Source organism: Heliconius melpomene, chromosome 13 (assembly GCF_056956725.1).
Source record: "Heliconius melpomene rosina isolate 202511_hmr_F chromosome 13, ASM5695672v1, whole genome shotgun sequence".
NCBI classification, from domain to species: domain Eukaryota; kingdom Metazoa; phylum Arthropoda; class Insecta; order Lepidoptera; family Nymphalidae; genus Heliconius; species Heliconius melpomene.
Genome location: NC_140401.1, coordinates 2,225,369 through 2,242,116, shown reverse-complemented (window position 1 = coordinate 2,242,116; position 16,748 = coordinate 2,225,369). Strand labels below are relative to the sequence as shown.

General features: G+C 30.6%; 2 protein-coding genes across 2 annotated transcripts in view; both read left to right on the top strand.

Annotated features, from left to right (window-relative positions):
• Positions 1 to 15,524, top strand: part of LOC146532432 (uncharacterized) — a 39,539-nt gene extending 24,015 nt beyond the window's left edge. Inside the window, exon 3 of the mRNA XM_085195813.1 lies at positions 13,501 to 15,524. Within this exon, the coding sequence (XP_085051939.1) occupies positions 13,563 to 14,021 (459 nt within the window). The 5' untranslated portion in view covers positions 13,501 to 13,562 and the 3' untranslated portion in view covers positions 14,022 to 15,524. The remainder of the gene's footprint in view (positions 1 to 13,500) is intronic.
• Positions 1 to 16,748, top strand: part of ko (Stork-head domain-containing protein knockout) — a 375,904-nt gene that overhangs the window by 94,952 nt on the left and 264,204 nt on the right. The window lies entirely within an intron of this gene.

The following is a 16,748-nucleotide window of genomic DNA, read 5'->3' as shown; positions in this document are numbered from 1 at the left end:
TACGTCAGTTCTATGTAAGCGATATTAATAGAAACGATACTAAATATAGGTACTCCACCTATATGTACATATGTGGCGCAAAACAAAGTTGTAAAAGTAATTATTGGAGTAACCAAAATATGTATAATATATATATATATTATATGTTTAATTAATATTATTTAATAATAATAATAAACACTTTTACAAAGTATAAAACAAAAACACTTAGAAAACAGCTAAACTGTATCATTTAAAGTAATGGCTGCCAATTTTTTACCATATGTTTGTTATCTTATCGGAGATTCTCAAGCAAATTTAGTCACGAAATTTAATTTGAGAGCCTGAGCCGGAGCGATTGCATCAGACGCTTCCTACATTTGAGTAGAATTAAAATCTAACTCGAACTAAATTCAACTCTACTGCTACAATTAAAGAGGCAAATATCAGTTCGCAGTAGAAATTTCATCGTTTCGTGACTCGGTGTGCACACAATTGTAACAAAATACAAATGCATTGAAATGTATCTCTTTATAGTTAGGAAACGGAGAGCACGACGACTTTGTCGAATTCAATGACAACGGAGATTTTATCAGCTTTACCATTTTTCAAAGAAATCGTAAAAGCTATAGAAGTAGACGAAAACTATTATAAATTGATCTTTTATTAGCTCTGTATTTATGTAATGGCAGATTGTGTAAATTATAAAGATTTATTAGTAAAGTATTATATGTGGTTTTGTTTTAAACACATTTACATATAGAGATGTTAAAGGACGATAACTATATAAACTATTAAAAAAAGGTATCCCACAATTAATAAATGATATTTTTATACTAGCTAACTGACTAAATTTATCATTTTACGGACATTTGTCCGCTATACTTATTATTTCTTGTTTAGATGTACCTTAATTGTCTTATTTATGTAAATGTACAAAACTAACACGCAAGAAAACCATCATTTAAGAGAGATCTACCTATCTCTCTTAATTGTACATTTAAATTAATCTGAACAAATAATTATGTTCTGTTAGTAACTCTTTACGTTATTGTCTTTAGTTAGGTTTTTTTATTATTAAAGCCTACTTTCCTTTATATAATAATATGAAAAAAAATATAAAAAGATTTGTTGATAAGCTTCTATATGGAATAAGTATATATCTACTTGTTCTTTATTATTATGTATGAGATCTCTGCTATGTGAAACAATCCCCTCACTTTTGTCGTACTTTCACTGTTAGATGCGTTTTTCACTTCTCGGCTTCGATATTACTATTATATCGATCTAATAGACAGTATTTAACTGTTTTCTAACAATCTCTCAGTTCTGTGTATTTTACAAAGCCCTCCCTTTCTCTTTATATTAAAAGATAAAATGAAACAACGCCATATTGTATTTTTTAATTAAAAATAACAAACATTGTATCCTTATGTTTCATAATATTGTACATTTTATTATAGTTCATATAAAATTTCGTTCATTTATTGGTAACGCATGGATGGAGCTCTTATTAAACCATGGCTATTAATAATAATTGAACATAATTTTATCAATGTCGATTCGATAAAAAAAATATCTTTTGTTAAGTATTTAGTTTCGTTAATTTCTTTAAAACTATGAATCGTCTCAATTTGAGTCAAACTACCGGTATCTATTTCAATAAAATAAAATTATCTCAGTTCAGTTTTAGACATTATACTTATTGTACATTTTACTTCTAACATTTTTATTTTAGTTTCATATTACGTACTTGACACATGAATAACATAATTAATTATCTTTTTGTATTTTATAATAATTAATTCTCCACATATTGTAAGCCCTCAGTCAATGTTACATCAATAATATTATGAACATAAAGTAATAATAAATAATATTATACATAATGAGCCATAGGTACCTGGATAAAGGAAATGACTTCGAAATTGACTTCTTCCGATGTTATGTTGTACGTGAGCCATTCCACACTCCACACTCCATGCTGATTGTGGCACGCAACAGGGCAAGATGTTTGATACATTACGCTTTCATGTCAGAAGCTACGAGAACGATGATTAATTTTTGATGTAGTCATTAAATACTTCATGTTTACATAATACTATTTCGGTATTTATATTATTATGGGGACAGTCAGGGCAGAAAGAGGGGAACGGAGTGTCTTAACACTAAGTTACCTCTGCTTAGGGTAGGTAGTGTTGTGTGCGGGATACAACGGGAAGCTGAAAAAAAATATATAACTATTACCTGCCTTGGTGTTACAAAAACATTAAAAATATGATAAGACTTCAGTTGCAATAACTGCCACAATATATGAAGTAAATATATTAGTATAAAAAGATAATTTTGAAATAGTTAATGTTTTAACTCGCATACATCTATAAGTGACTGCGCAATGAGGCGATGACTTCACACGTCGTGATCGATGACTCGGAAAGAGACCCATTAGCTCGAGGAAGCGGCGCCAGCACAGGCAAGGCTAATAAAAACTTAATAAAAACAAAAAAAACATAAATAAAAACTTTGATTATATTTTTGTATTATATAATATCAACCTTTTTATGTTGTAAAGATAATTATGTTTTATGTTAGCTACTAATGTAATAAAAACATTGTTTGCGCGTAAATTATAATAGCATTGAAGTTTCAAATAAGACAAATTCAATATTTTTATCATAGGAATTATATTTATTTATTTTGATTTTTGTTAACTTGGACTTAAAACTTTGATGAATAGTACTTATCTATTAAAATTGCGGTGGTGTAGGTACTTTAGTCAAGTGTCAGAGTTATTCAATTCTATTTCAATATTAGTTTTAGTTTTTAAACATAAAATATTTCTGATGAAATATGTGTGATATATATTGTAATTAAAAATATTGTTTTGTCAGTAGGTATCCTATTACACAAATAAAAAACGGTCAAGTGCGAGTCGGGCTCGCCCACCGAGGTTTCCGTACAAAAAAAGACTAATAAGAAATAAGCTAAATACAAATATTTCTTTAATGAACAATGAGAATTATATACCTCTTTGCTCCACGCTCAGGAAAATATACCATCCTCAGCCTCATCATCTAGATACATGGTTTATATCTGACATGCGTGTGTCGTCATTCCTTTCACGTAAACTGTGGAACGATCTTACTCCTATGGTTTTCTCTGAGCGATACAATTTGAGGGATTTCAAGCGCCGTGTTTGCAGATAGATACCTTTACCCTCCACGCCGGGAACGTACCAACCATTTGGTGCATGGACTCTATCTCTAACCATCTTAGAGATAGAGTCCATGCACCAAATTAACCATTAATTAACTTACCATCAGGAGGTCTTTCAACTCGTTTGCCTCCTTTTTTCAAGAAAAATATAGATTGAAAATTAACATAAAAATTCCTCTTTTATATTATTTTGAAAATATATATGTGAAAGTAATAAAGTGACAGTGATAGAGTGTGTATAGACGCAATAGCGGTTTATAATTTTTTAGGACTTTAAAAGCAAGTAATTTATTTTTTAGCTGATAAGCTATTAATTGTCGATCTGTGAAAAATAAAGTGTTTTCCCACGATAAATTTATCCGGCGATTCACAAGGAAGAATTCGGACTGATGTCGCGGGCAGATTGTAGACGTTTCTTACAAGTAGGTAACAATCGTGACGTCGAACATGTGGGAATTTTTATTCTTTTATTTTACAATATATTTTTTTTATTAGTGTTGCCATGTTGTTATTCGTTGAATACATCAAAAAAAACATGAAGCTTCTATAATTTATTTTATAATTTAGCATTTATAATTTATTTTTAAATAAATAAAATTTTATACAAGTAATACTGATTACCTGAGTTATTTGTTGTCTCATAGTAAATATACCTCACATTCCGTTGCGATAACAATTATTAGTTTAACATACGAATGTCTTTATCACCACATTCACCGCGATGCATGAATTGAAAAAAAATCTGGTTAGTCTTGGTTTGTGTAAATATAAACAAATATTACTTGCTCATTTTTAAAGTGAGTATTTTTTGTAAAAATTGAATAGGTTGAAAATACGTCAAAAGCTTAGAATTCTCTGAGTTTTATATTAAATATTTTATTGTTAAACCTAACCCTCTAGGGTTAAAAATTAGACAAAGTGCTCTACTCTGGAACAATCCACGCCTTGACACCGCGATAAAAAAATTAACATTAAAACGTAATATCATTGGAACATAATGAGCATAAAACAGCAATTAAAACGGTCGGGTGGCTGTAAACTTGCTTATCTGATTGTACCATTCCGAATTATGAAGAAACACGAGGTTGTGAGACTATGTATTCGTATATATACTTATATAGATATAACTACGCAGTATAATAACGCATTCATATTTTCACTGAAACCTTTTCACACGTTTCGTTATGTCACTTGATGCATCAGGATTGACCCTGACTGCTAGACGTGGGATTTTACTTCGTCAGGTTTTCAAAGGACACGAAATCTTAAATAAATTTAAAAAAAAAATTGTTTTCACAAAGAATTACAGATTACATACGATCGTCCTTGTGCTTAACGAAATAATACGGTTATAATATAAGTTTCCTATTATTGTTCTACATTGGAATTTTAGAAACAACAAAAAATATGTATAGAGTTTTAAATATTTTGTATACGGTCTAGTGGTTTCTTGCGGCTTACATTTAACGAGAAGATAATTTATCTACTTATTTATTATACACTACCGCTAGTTTTATTGCTGTTTAACATTAGAATTATAATTTTATGACTTTTTAGTTTGTACTATATTTGAAGGAGAAGATTGTATTTTTCTTATTTTTAAGGGTTGTTATAAATTTAACTGGATTGTAAATTAATTTTGAAGACATTTATATCCTCAAAATTTCTAAACATAAAGAACATATTATTTTTTCTTTACAACTAACAATGGCATGGATTCAGGCTATATATGACACAGTATTGAACTGAGAAGCTTCTTTTAAGTGATGATTGAGTACCTATTACAGTTTTGACATATTTGTAGGAGTATACCGTATAAAATTAGGTAAAGAGTACAGGATGCTTTATATGTAAAGGCAGTCTTTTAACTGGATCTCTTTTTAACATACATTCTCCTATTGTGTAAAGTTCTTTTTTTTATTATAAATAAAGAACAGAACACTATAGGATATTAATAAAATATCTACATAAATATATTTTAAAACTTGTGCGTCGAAAACACCTAAGTAAATCTCACATTTAGTAAATAATTTCTTTATAATATACATACATAGACATTGTGGTAGGTATTATCACACGACGGGCCTTGATTTGCGCAACAAGTGAACAGAGAATAGTTAAGTAACTATTATTCAACCGACCCGTGGGAATTATCGTCCATTGGCAGCTTTGTAAGCCGCTGGCACGGATTCCAGAATCGACATGAAAAACTAAAGTTCACCGCGCTTTGTTTCTTTTCGGTAGATACAATGATGTTTGACCGTAAAACATAATTGTTATTGCAACATTACTTACTCGTAAGTAAACATTTTTAAGCGTTCTACTTACTGTACACAGTATAAAAAGTAACTCATTATATGTATAAGAATTCGGAGTGAAGAGATGAACCATTTTAAAATTATAATAAAAACATATCATAATGTAAGTAGATATGTAGAATACAATGTGGAAAAATAAAAAATATATAAAAATGATAAAATGAAATTTTCAAGTTAATTAAAAACCAGAAGGAAATTACTTAATACCCAGAATCAGTATGACGCAGAGAAAAATGAGGGGGATTTATTACGAGCAGGGCCATTCGTTCGCCTGTCCGAACAAATCTTACCCTCATTTTTAACGAAAAGAATAACGAATTGTACGGGGGTGTTTATTAACACGCATTTATCAGGCTTTATAAAGCTATAATAATTAATATAGTGAAGATACCCATAAAATGTATTATACATATAAAATGTATTCTAATGTAATCTCCATATATATAACTTACAAAAAGTAATTACATAATTAATTAATAATAATAACTATATTAGTCGTTATATATGTTAATGTCGTTGAAACCTGATAGCTAATCAAACAATCACTTAAAGTATAACCACTGCTCGTTGTCATCTGTAGTCTGTACTAAGCTGCGGGTAGGACGCGGACCGCTTCCATTAGCTGATTGCGTGCAGAGATGAATCCTCGTCAAAAGGAGGGCCACCACTCACCACTCACCAGCCACCATGTGTTGATACAAAACGTATAACTCTCACAGTATTGACATAAGGATAGTTTTGGTTTGAGAATAATATTCCATGTCTAATAATCTTAATGAAGGCGGTTTAATAACAAGAAATCGTAACGTTGAGTGTGTAATTTGGCTCTTATTGAAATTTATTGATTGTTGAAACACTTAATTGTTTGAAAGTAATTTTGTGTGCTTCTTATAATATAACGTAAAATGTGTTTTTTTAATAAACGTATCTATTATTTATTTTTTTATTTTTTGTATTTAGTTTTAATCCAATTTTTAATATTAATAGAGAAAAAAATAAGATAAATATACCTTAAGCTATAGTATTACGTGTACCTATAATCCAATGTAGTATTGACATTATAAAGGGAGAAAGGTTTGTTTATACTCGCCCGCGTGGAGTTGAATATGAATGAAGGAACAAAGAGAGTGCGTATACGCAACTTCCGGTGTGCAGCGCCGCGCACGTCGCGCCGGGACGCAAGCGGCCTATAGGGTGACAATTACTTGGGGACATTAGTTAATTAATTTAATTAATTCTGACGTTAAATATGATATATTGCTAAGTTGTGAAAAACGTGCTATGAATATTACTTTATTAAATTATTGTTTAATGATTCTGAAACTGCTGAGCTATTATAAAAAGAGTATTTCGTTCTAGGAATCCCCGTAAATATTTCAAAGAATAGCAAGGCTTGTGCTACAGTGGTCCATTAGAGGCAATAGCAAAAGCTTGTTAGTATAAATCTTGGAGCAAAGCTCGGCTCGGCTCTGCGCTAGTTTAACCGTAAAATACATAGTTGCTTTAAAATTATGATGTCATTTGAAAGTACAAAGGGGAGTAAATGTAGAAGGCAAGCCCAATTTCGAACTAAATGTTCAATTTGGTTATAATGAGGTTTTGAAAAATGATTCAATATTTTGTGAGATAGGTAAATACAACAGATGTCTACTGAATGGCGGAACCTTAAGCCGTGATTATATAAAGTTCAATTTTATATTTGTTCTGCAAATGTGCACTGCATTACGGAATACGTCAAGCAGTTCTTTCACTTAAGCAGTTAGTCACTTTTTGTTTTCTCTGTAGATCTGTGCATCATTCTTTTTTTTCAGCTCAACACTGTGTTCTACTACTACTCCGTTCCCAATAGGACAGTACCGGTCCCCTCTTTCCGCCGAATTCAATGCTCCCAGCATTGCGTGTTGAATGACGAAACTCAACGCCGCAAATCCTTATGCAATTGCATGCATGTAATTTCTTATTAAATGAAAAATTATGCTTACTCATATTAGTCTCTCTTAATAATTCTTATAATAATAACTCTTAATACTCATATAAATAAATTATACGTAAAATTTGTTGCTCCAATAATTCAAATACAATAAAATGCCAGAGGTGCAAATAACGTTTGCAGTATACTCATTACTCGTAGAGTTATTTTCTCAATATGTGTTGCGGTTATCAGGGCGCGACGCTGACGCTACTATACGTTTGTTATTTAGGTATCCTGCAGTGTTTTTATATCATTCTAGTTTTCTGTCGGAATATTTTCTTGCAATTTCTAAAAAAAGAAAGTTGGAAGTTGATTTATTTAAGCTTTTGTAATGAAATGATGATGATAATGATGATACGTATTTTCTGTCATTGAAACGAAAATGTAGGACTAGCTAAATTATCAACTTTTTAAATAAGTAAAATGTATTGTTACATTTCAATACAAATACATCTACACCGCGTTTTTTATTTTTCTTCTTACACCATAAAATAAAATATAGTACAATTCCAATCTTTAAATAAAAATTTAAAGGAAATATAATATATTTCACATTATAAATATTAATTGTTATGGGATTTGAAAGGTTCCGGAAAGTTACATCACTGTGTTAGATAAGCTAATGTACGAGTTCACGACGTCAGTGTTGCATGTGAATGTAATAAATGTCTTACTATATGTAAAGGAGATCCTTTAGGCTTAGTAGAGCGAACGTGTTTCAAAATAATATCTGTTTCGTTTTTATAGATATATAGTAGCTAAAAATTTTTTTTCTTCTTAAATAAAGAAAAATATTAATCCAAAAAATACAAAAAAAAATTAAAAGTCCCCACATAAATTACGTCCAGTTACCTAATGAAAATCTCAATGAGTGAAAATCGAGAAAATTCCGGTGACAGATTTTTTTTTCAATTATAAATGTGTAATATTCGCGTTAAAGTTTTGATTTCACATATTTGAATAATAAAATAATATGTAATTTGAAGGATGGTCCTATAATTTTTTTTACTTAATTTATTTTTATAAAAATACTCACAAAGTACATCACTAACAAAAGCTAATAATTAATAAAAACTACTTCACTGTTAACTATAAAATGTTTTTTTGTTTATCGTCACACCTAATAGCTTACTATTATATTATCTTCATTTCCATTTTGTCCTCTAACAGGTGTTTTGTTGATTGTAAATTGACAGCCATTATGTTTTCCCAACACTTGAATAAATATTAGCAACATTATAAATTTTATTATTATGTTATTGTCGTGAAGAAAATTTTGACAAGGACACATTTGTTCTGCAGTTTTTATATAGTTTTATTTATGCTTTATTCAAATGTATGAGAAATTTTACGCGTATGACATCAACCTTCGTTAAAGGTAATATTGCATCTATATTAAATAATATCCATTTATGTAATTTTCAATAAATATATTAGTATCTATAAATTTTTTGGTCTTAGATTATGGATATTTTTCTAAATAATCTAAAAAATAAAGGCATGGGTTCGATTAGTTTCTTAATTTGCATATTATTACGTTTATCAGTCAACAAGTAGACTTTTCCTAGTCACGGATGCGTAAATATATGGGAATTATCTAAACGTATATTTATATATTATAAGAAGTATAGATGGAAAAGATCATGCAAAAAACCTTTCCCTTATATATTGTTAATATTTTAAAAATAACATTTTTAATTAACTCATGGCCGCAAAGTTTGCGCGGTTACAACAAATAAAAAAACTCAACGATGACGGCCAGCTTCACAATTGGGTGCCCTCGTTACTCACAGACCTACATTAAACCTACTTATGTGTTACATAGTTTATATGTTACAGCTTACAGTACGAGGTTCCATTGCATAAAGGTGCAGGTATCTGTTTTTTAATAAAACTTATTTTTAAGAATGATATAGGGTTGCCTAGAAAAATTGGGCCGCAATCACTTTTAATTAAATTTATGGCAATAAATTTGCACGGACGTGTTTTTTATATGAATCTAAAATCATTTGAACGAAAATCGCATAAGGAATTGCAAAAACAATGATTGCCGCCTCTCAGTCAGTCACAACCCCAGAGTTGCCAGGTTTAACCAGGTCATTTAAAGTTGATTATTTGCATTTACGTATTGTTCAAGTGACTTATATATCAAGCTGGTTGACTGTAAAATATTTATTATAAGATATTTTAATATTTTTTTGTTATTTCTATATTTTATGTTAAGCTACGCTTATCAAAAACAAGTGTACGAGTATGACAAAACATATTCAAAGGACTTTTTAACACGCTGGATTTCTGTAAAATATAACGTTAAAATATACCGTCACGTTGAAATTTACAATGGGTCCTCCCTATCTGTCACGGTCTTTTCATGACAAGAAGTAAAAAAATATTCTGTGTTTATATTGTATGTTGAAAATACAAAATATGTGCGAAATATGCTATGTATATGAAAATAATTTAACCATATTTTAAAAATTTGATATATTATATCGTAAGCTCACAAAAATATATAATATTCGTATGATGATATGCTAGGTACTTCGTTTAGAAAATATTTGTTTAGTAATTCAAATATCTATAAAGTACTACTACTAAGGAAAGCTTTACTAAGGTATGTAAAGTAAAAAAAACTGAGTTTTGTATACATATTTAACTTAATAATTGGTACTGCCTTACTATGAACATATATAAAGGAATTTCTATTTCTACTCTGCAAGTTTCTTGAATCCGAGTTGAGTTGGTACTCTTAATAAATCTGTTAATAACATCATTCATGTTTTAAATCATGAGGCCGTAGATCTGAGTATATGGTTTGAATTTCAACTCGATATCTCCAAGTCTGAGACTTCATCTCAGTCTTGACATACAGACGGACGGATGGACCGCAGAGTGATCTTATAAGGGTTCCTTGTTTTCTTAACAAGTATGGAACCCTAAAAATGCATGACTTAAACGTGACAAAAACTTGTCAACGTAAGTTATACACATCTGAAATAAAACAAAACACGTATGTTTAGACGTTTATGACGTCACGCGGAGATGCTCGATGCTCCATGCTCGATCACATGTTAGGCAAAGTACGTTGACCCCCTCAATGTTAATGTCAGCTGTTAGACTTGTCCGAGGCGTGTTTTATGTGTTTGTTACATTTAGTTATTTTTTGTTGATATTTTTAAGTACTCTAGTAGGTATAAGAGTATTGAGACAATCCGTTCCCCGTCTTCTGCCGAATTTTTTGAGGCTTTGCGTGTTGAGTGAAGGAACTCAACGCCGGGTTTTTGCCTTGATGCCAGAGCGAACAAATGAAACTATTTAAAAAAATATTTATCTAAAATATATTAATTAAAAAACAATTAATAATAACTTGTTATGTACAATCTTGTTTCTTTATCTTAATGAAATAATTAAAGTGAAAATTTATAAACTTACATAAATATGGAATTTAAACGTTACATGAATAAATACAGATTGAGAAGGCAATGTCTACAGAAAACTTCAAAAATACTTCGAACATGTTTCTTGTAGGTTTAAGTTAAGGCCCATAGGCTTATCTACCAGCATTGTATCAAAAATACTTTACGGCTATCATAAAAGTAATCCGTGGTCTCCAGTTCTCCAGCGTGACATTCAGAATGAAGCTTGCTGAGTGTGGGCGTCATATATGATTCGTTTCGACTCGTAATATCGCTGCTATAATACTCCATAATTGAAACGGTTTACCAATTTTGGATTTCTGTATAACATTTGTGCCGTGCGCACAATTACAGAGAATAACTCGCCGGTACACAATGTTAGCCTATTTAAGATGTAAAATACAAACTGGGTATTTTTATTTATTTTAAGCTTTTCCTATGTTTAATAAAAGAGGAAAAATATATATTTTTTTTAATAGATTTAATAGATCACATAACCAAAATATCTACCTACTGACATCTAAAATAAGAAAACAGAAAATTGATTATTCATTATGGAGACAGATATCAATTAAGTTTCGTTTGCTTTTGTTTAATACAGTAGCTTAATGCTTACGAGTATTTTCCATTGGGTTTTAAATCTTAACCTACTAAAAATATACTATTATATAATAATAGAATTGAACACACTTATTATAAATCAGTATAAAATGTGCTCTCAACACCAAATCGGCTATCGTTTTGAATATAATCTCTTCGAATATTTATACTTGCCATCGATCATGTCTAGTCTAGTTTTTAAGTGCTTCCACATTCAATTACCCTAAAAGTTAGAGAAAGTTTATTGTTTCACACAATTTACGACGCGTCGGCCTATATTGCCTATAATATACATGGCAACAAAAATCTTAAATTCCGTTCAATTTTAGCGATCGGTAGGTACGAGAAAATGGCAGTCGAAATGAAATAGTGAACGCATTGTTCGTCCGGTGAGAGGAGCTCTCGGAGAAGCAGTGGAGCGCACTTTATTACATTTAGAGATTTAGAATACAATGAGACGTGCTTCCGCAAGTCGAGTTACGTAGGCGCGAGTGCAGTCGGGGCGGCACCTTGTTTCACGGCATGGTTGGACGTGGACGTGCCGCGTGCGTCACAAAGAAAATGTTTTTGAATTGTTCTCGACGTTTGCGACGTTCTTGACGTTTTTGTATCGCATCCGAGTTGATGCGTCTTGTCTACTTGTACATGTGTTGCTTAGGTTTTTTTAATGATTATTAATATTATTATGGTTATATGTCGTTTATTAATAACAATATTTGACACAGATAATAAATAAACATCCCATAGAATGTTTCTATATTATAATTTATTCGTAAACATACGAAAATATGGCTTAATTAACAAGTCTCTAGTCCTTTTTTTATTTTATTAATAATCATGGTTATCTAGCTTTATAAAATGTGCTTGTGGACTCATTAATCCACCTCAGCTCCCAAGTGAAGTTATAACAACACTAGTGTACTGTATAGTGTATAGTGTATAGTAGCGCAGTCACGCTACGCAGACTCCACTTATTGTTGTCTTGCGCCTTATGTGCTTTGACGTGTAGCTCGTATAATGCATCCTGATTAAAACACCTTTTAAGTATTATTTTTTTAATCTAAATTTGTGAGTAATTACAGAAATATATATGTAATATCGATATCATTCCGTTTCTTGTCAGGAAAACTAGAAGGAGTAATAGGATTGAACAGATTTTAAGACACTGCGTACCCTGTCAATTGTCTGAAGATAAATAGAAATTGCAAGAAGAATTATTTTGCTTGGTAGAGGAAAGATTGTAAAGTGCTTACCAATTCATAATTTTCTGGCAATATTTCCTAAAAATGGAGCGAGGAGCCTTTGTCTACTTCATACACAAAATAAAATGTGAACCCAAAAGATATTAAATGAAAAAAATATGTTCAATTCTTATTATAATCACACAATTATAATAACTCCTATTATACTTCTTATCTTTCAACTAGAGGAAGTTATTATGCGAGCGCGGTCACGCTACCAAGCGTCCATTTATTCTTTAAATCACTGCACCTGATGCACTTTGTTGACATACATATTTTGTATGTACGTATAATTTTTTTTATATTTATCGTTACTTCATAAACTAGATATAAAGTTCTTACTAAGATTGTATTGTATTGTATTGTATTGTATTGTATTGTAGTTCCTAACCAGGCTACCAAAAAAGACTATTTTATAATTTAATTTATATTTAATTATTTATCATGTAAGCTAATGTAAAAATGTTGTAATTTCCTATTCAAATGATGGTCTCATTTGAAATATTCTATGAGAAACAACAGAGTAGGTCACGCTGAGATTAACAATATCCAATGTACCATGACATATCATCTGGCTTCCATCTTCATTCGTTGTGCTTCCGAACTCCTAGCTTTCAATGCAACACTTATACGTGAAAAAATGTTTTACAGATATTACGTGTACGTACTTTAGATTGGGATATTTGAATAATTAAAATATTAACATTACCTTGGATCAACTATTACACTTATTAATATATATTTTGTCTCATTTTCAGATTCCATGATGAGCGGTCTATGATCTACTAACACTCGGCGTGACAGGCGCCTGCACACGAAGATGACTTCTGAACGAGCTATTCCGCACTTGCGCGATATCTTCGGCATCAATCAACAGTACGATGGCAAGACCTACGATGAACATGAAGACAAATCAAAAAAATCTGGGAAAAAGAAGAAAGAAGACTATCGCACATACGCCAATGGCGACGTCAAAACTCTTGAAAGACATCTCAGTATGAAAAAAACTATACGCAAGAAAATAATGCGCGATCTTCAACAGGCATTTGTAGAAGACCCTAACGAGTTTAAGGTCGAAAATACAAGTCCGGAGAAACTAAAAGCGGAACTCAGCGCAGAAGCTGTGAAAATAGAAAAGAATGTTCGAAAAAATGATCCAACATTCTTAGATATGCTCCGAGGCGAGACAAGGGGAGAGGAGGCTAGGGAAGAACAGCCACCGGCGGAGAAGACCAGTTTCTGGCGACGTCTTACCATGAAGAATAAAAATAAAAGATAATCTGCTTAAATTCGCCGTGAAACACGTTACTCCGTTTATTACCCGCTTCTTCTCGACTAATCAGACAAGGCTCTGTTATTTAAAAGGAATCAACAAACAGACCACGTCCCTTTGTCCCGCGCTCGCTAACCGATTCTGTTTTTGTGATTCGAAATTAATGAAATGTATACAAAAACTGAAACAAAATTAGATGTCAGTTATTTTAAGTGATGATTCGTACATTTCAAACTTATTTAGATGGTGCTGAGTGTAGTTTGCAATTTCAGCCAATATTTATTAAAAGTTTCCGAGTTTCTAAAAATTATCAAACAGTTTTGCGAATTTAATTTAAATGAAATTAAACATAAAATAATAATGACGGTAATAACTAAATAGTTATTTACTAAGTTTTTTTTTTTTTCATTTAATATCATTTGAAGTCAAATGCAAATAAGGTCAGAACTGATATTGAAACCAACAGTTTTTTCTTTTCTTGCATTATACGTTAGAATTTCAATATTGCAAATACGTATGAAAGTTTCTAAATACCTGAATAACATAAAACTCTATCTATTTAACAAACAAAATAGAGAATTTTACGAACCAGGTTATTTGTATAGTGTATATTTGTTTTTATTATTGTGAAATCGTTTTTATAAGAAAAAACATGGTTATTCATATTTGTCTTGTACCTACCTATAATTTTAATTTATGGTTGCTAGTTAAAGTTTAACAATAGGATGTGATAAATGAGTAAAATTAAATGCACAGAATTTGCATATGCAATATAAATTATTTAAAAATGACGCTACCGTGAGTGAAGAAAAGGAAAGTCTAGACATATTTAACTATTATTATCTACAATCTACGTACTATCATAATAATAAACTTGTAATCTATTGATATTATAAATATTGGCTCCTATGCATTTAAATACTATAAAATGTCGATTTTATTGTGTTTTTATAAATAAATACATTTTTACATTTTTACATTAATACATTTTTACATGCATATTATATATTAAGTATAGCATAATTAAACAATTTTTCAAAGCTTTTACAGGTTTTATTTTTAATGTTTTCTATTTTGGACTTACCTCAAATAATAAAGGAAGACTGTATTTACACTTCAAACAAATTTAATACGTTTACTTTTTCTGTGTACTTGCATGTTTATAACTCTTTTAATATTTAAATATATCTTGTTGTATCAATATTGTCTACATGTAATTAGAAGGTTCTAGAAACAATTGTACGCATAATATTAATAAGACATCTGTTTTTAACATAATTTATTACCTAAGTGTCAATATCTTGTATGGTAACGGAGTAATGTCGTCGGCCATTGTTACTTATAAAGGAATATCTCATTCTATATGTGATGTAAAGTTTAAGTCTTATAGGAGTTAGTGCGTAGAATAAGGTTCTCGTGAGAGAGGTGTATTTGTGTAAGGTAGCGTGGCAATCTCTTGTTGTGACAGTTTATAACTATAATGCTATATAAAATAATTTTACACATTTATTTATTTGTTTGATTTTTCACCTCATTATTTCCTATTACGAATTTAAGGATAACTACAATTTTTGATAGATTTTTTTTTTATTTAGTTAAAAGCCAGTCGTGGCGCAGGGGCACAAGTGTGACTGCAAAGGTGACAAGTTGAGAGTTCCTACTCCAGAAAATGAAATATCTAATCATTTATTTTAAGAAATACACAAAGATAGATTTAAAAAATATGTCTATATATCCAGTTTGGCAGATTTAACTAGAGTAGAAACTATACCCTTTATTACATATTATACTTATAACCTTTATTCCTTCACAAATATGATTATGATAAATTGACATTACAGTTAATAAAATTTCAATATTGATTTCATGTAAGAATTCTGAAGCGAAATTACAAAAAGCTCTTCAAAAATTCAATCGAAAGTGTAGTAAGTGCTGCCATCTGACGTGCAATATCTGAACTTGATGGCATTGACTTTTAATCTGCATTGTAATGGTGCCATATAAGAAAATAATAACAGCGTTTCATTTAACGCCATTACAACTTTAATTAAAATTTTACGAATTTCATTATTACGTCACAACACGAAAAATCCTAACATAATAGTTTTTATTTTTTTTACAATTATGGTTCCGGCAATATATCAAAAAAAATATTCTTATATTATACACTGCCGATAATGTCATCAACAAAGCCTAGTATAGAAAGATTTTGGCGGGACGTTAAGATTTTATAGCTCGAGAATGACGATGTCCGGAGCGGGACAGGCATGGTCCCGCTTTTCATGGTTTATTCCACGCAGTGAGCGTTGTTTTTTTTATAATAAATTATTATAATGATTAATATGTAAAAAGCTCAGAGATATTGACTGTGAAGATTTCACTGCCTTTGGTAAAGAGTAAACCAAACAGTTGTTATAATAAATATAATTATATAGTGTTAGTAGTAGTGTATACAGGTTTTCCATAAATCGTTTGAAAATTCCGCTTTTCCTCAAGGAAAATTTGACGTTATTGTTGATTGGTGGCAGTCGGAATTTAGCTTCACATTTCCACATCAGCACAGATATAAGAAAGCAGAAATATTTAGTTTCCTCCAGCGGGAATCGAACCCACTAATACCTATCGCGTTTACAATAGAACTCTTGTGCCCCTGCGCCACCTATCAACTTAGCTTCACTCTTTTATTGCATAGTAGATAAAAGTCAGAATACCTTGACCATATCGATAGGTACC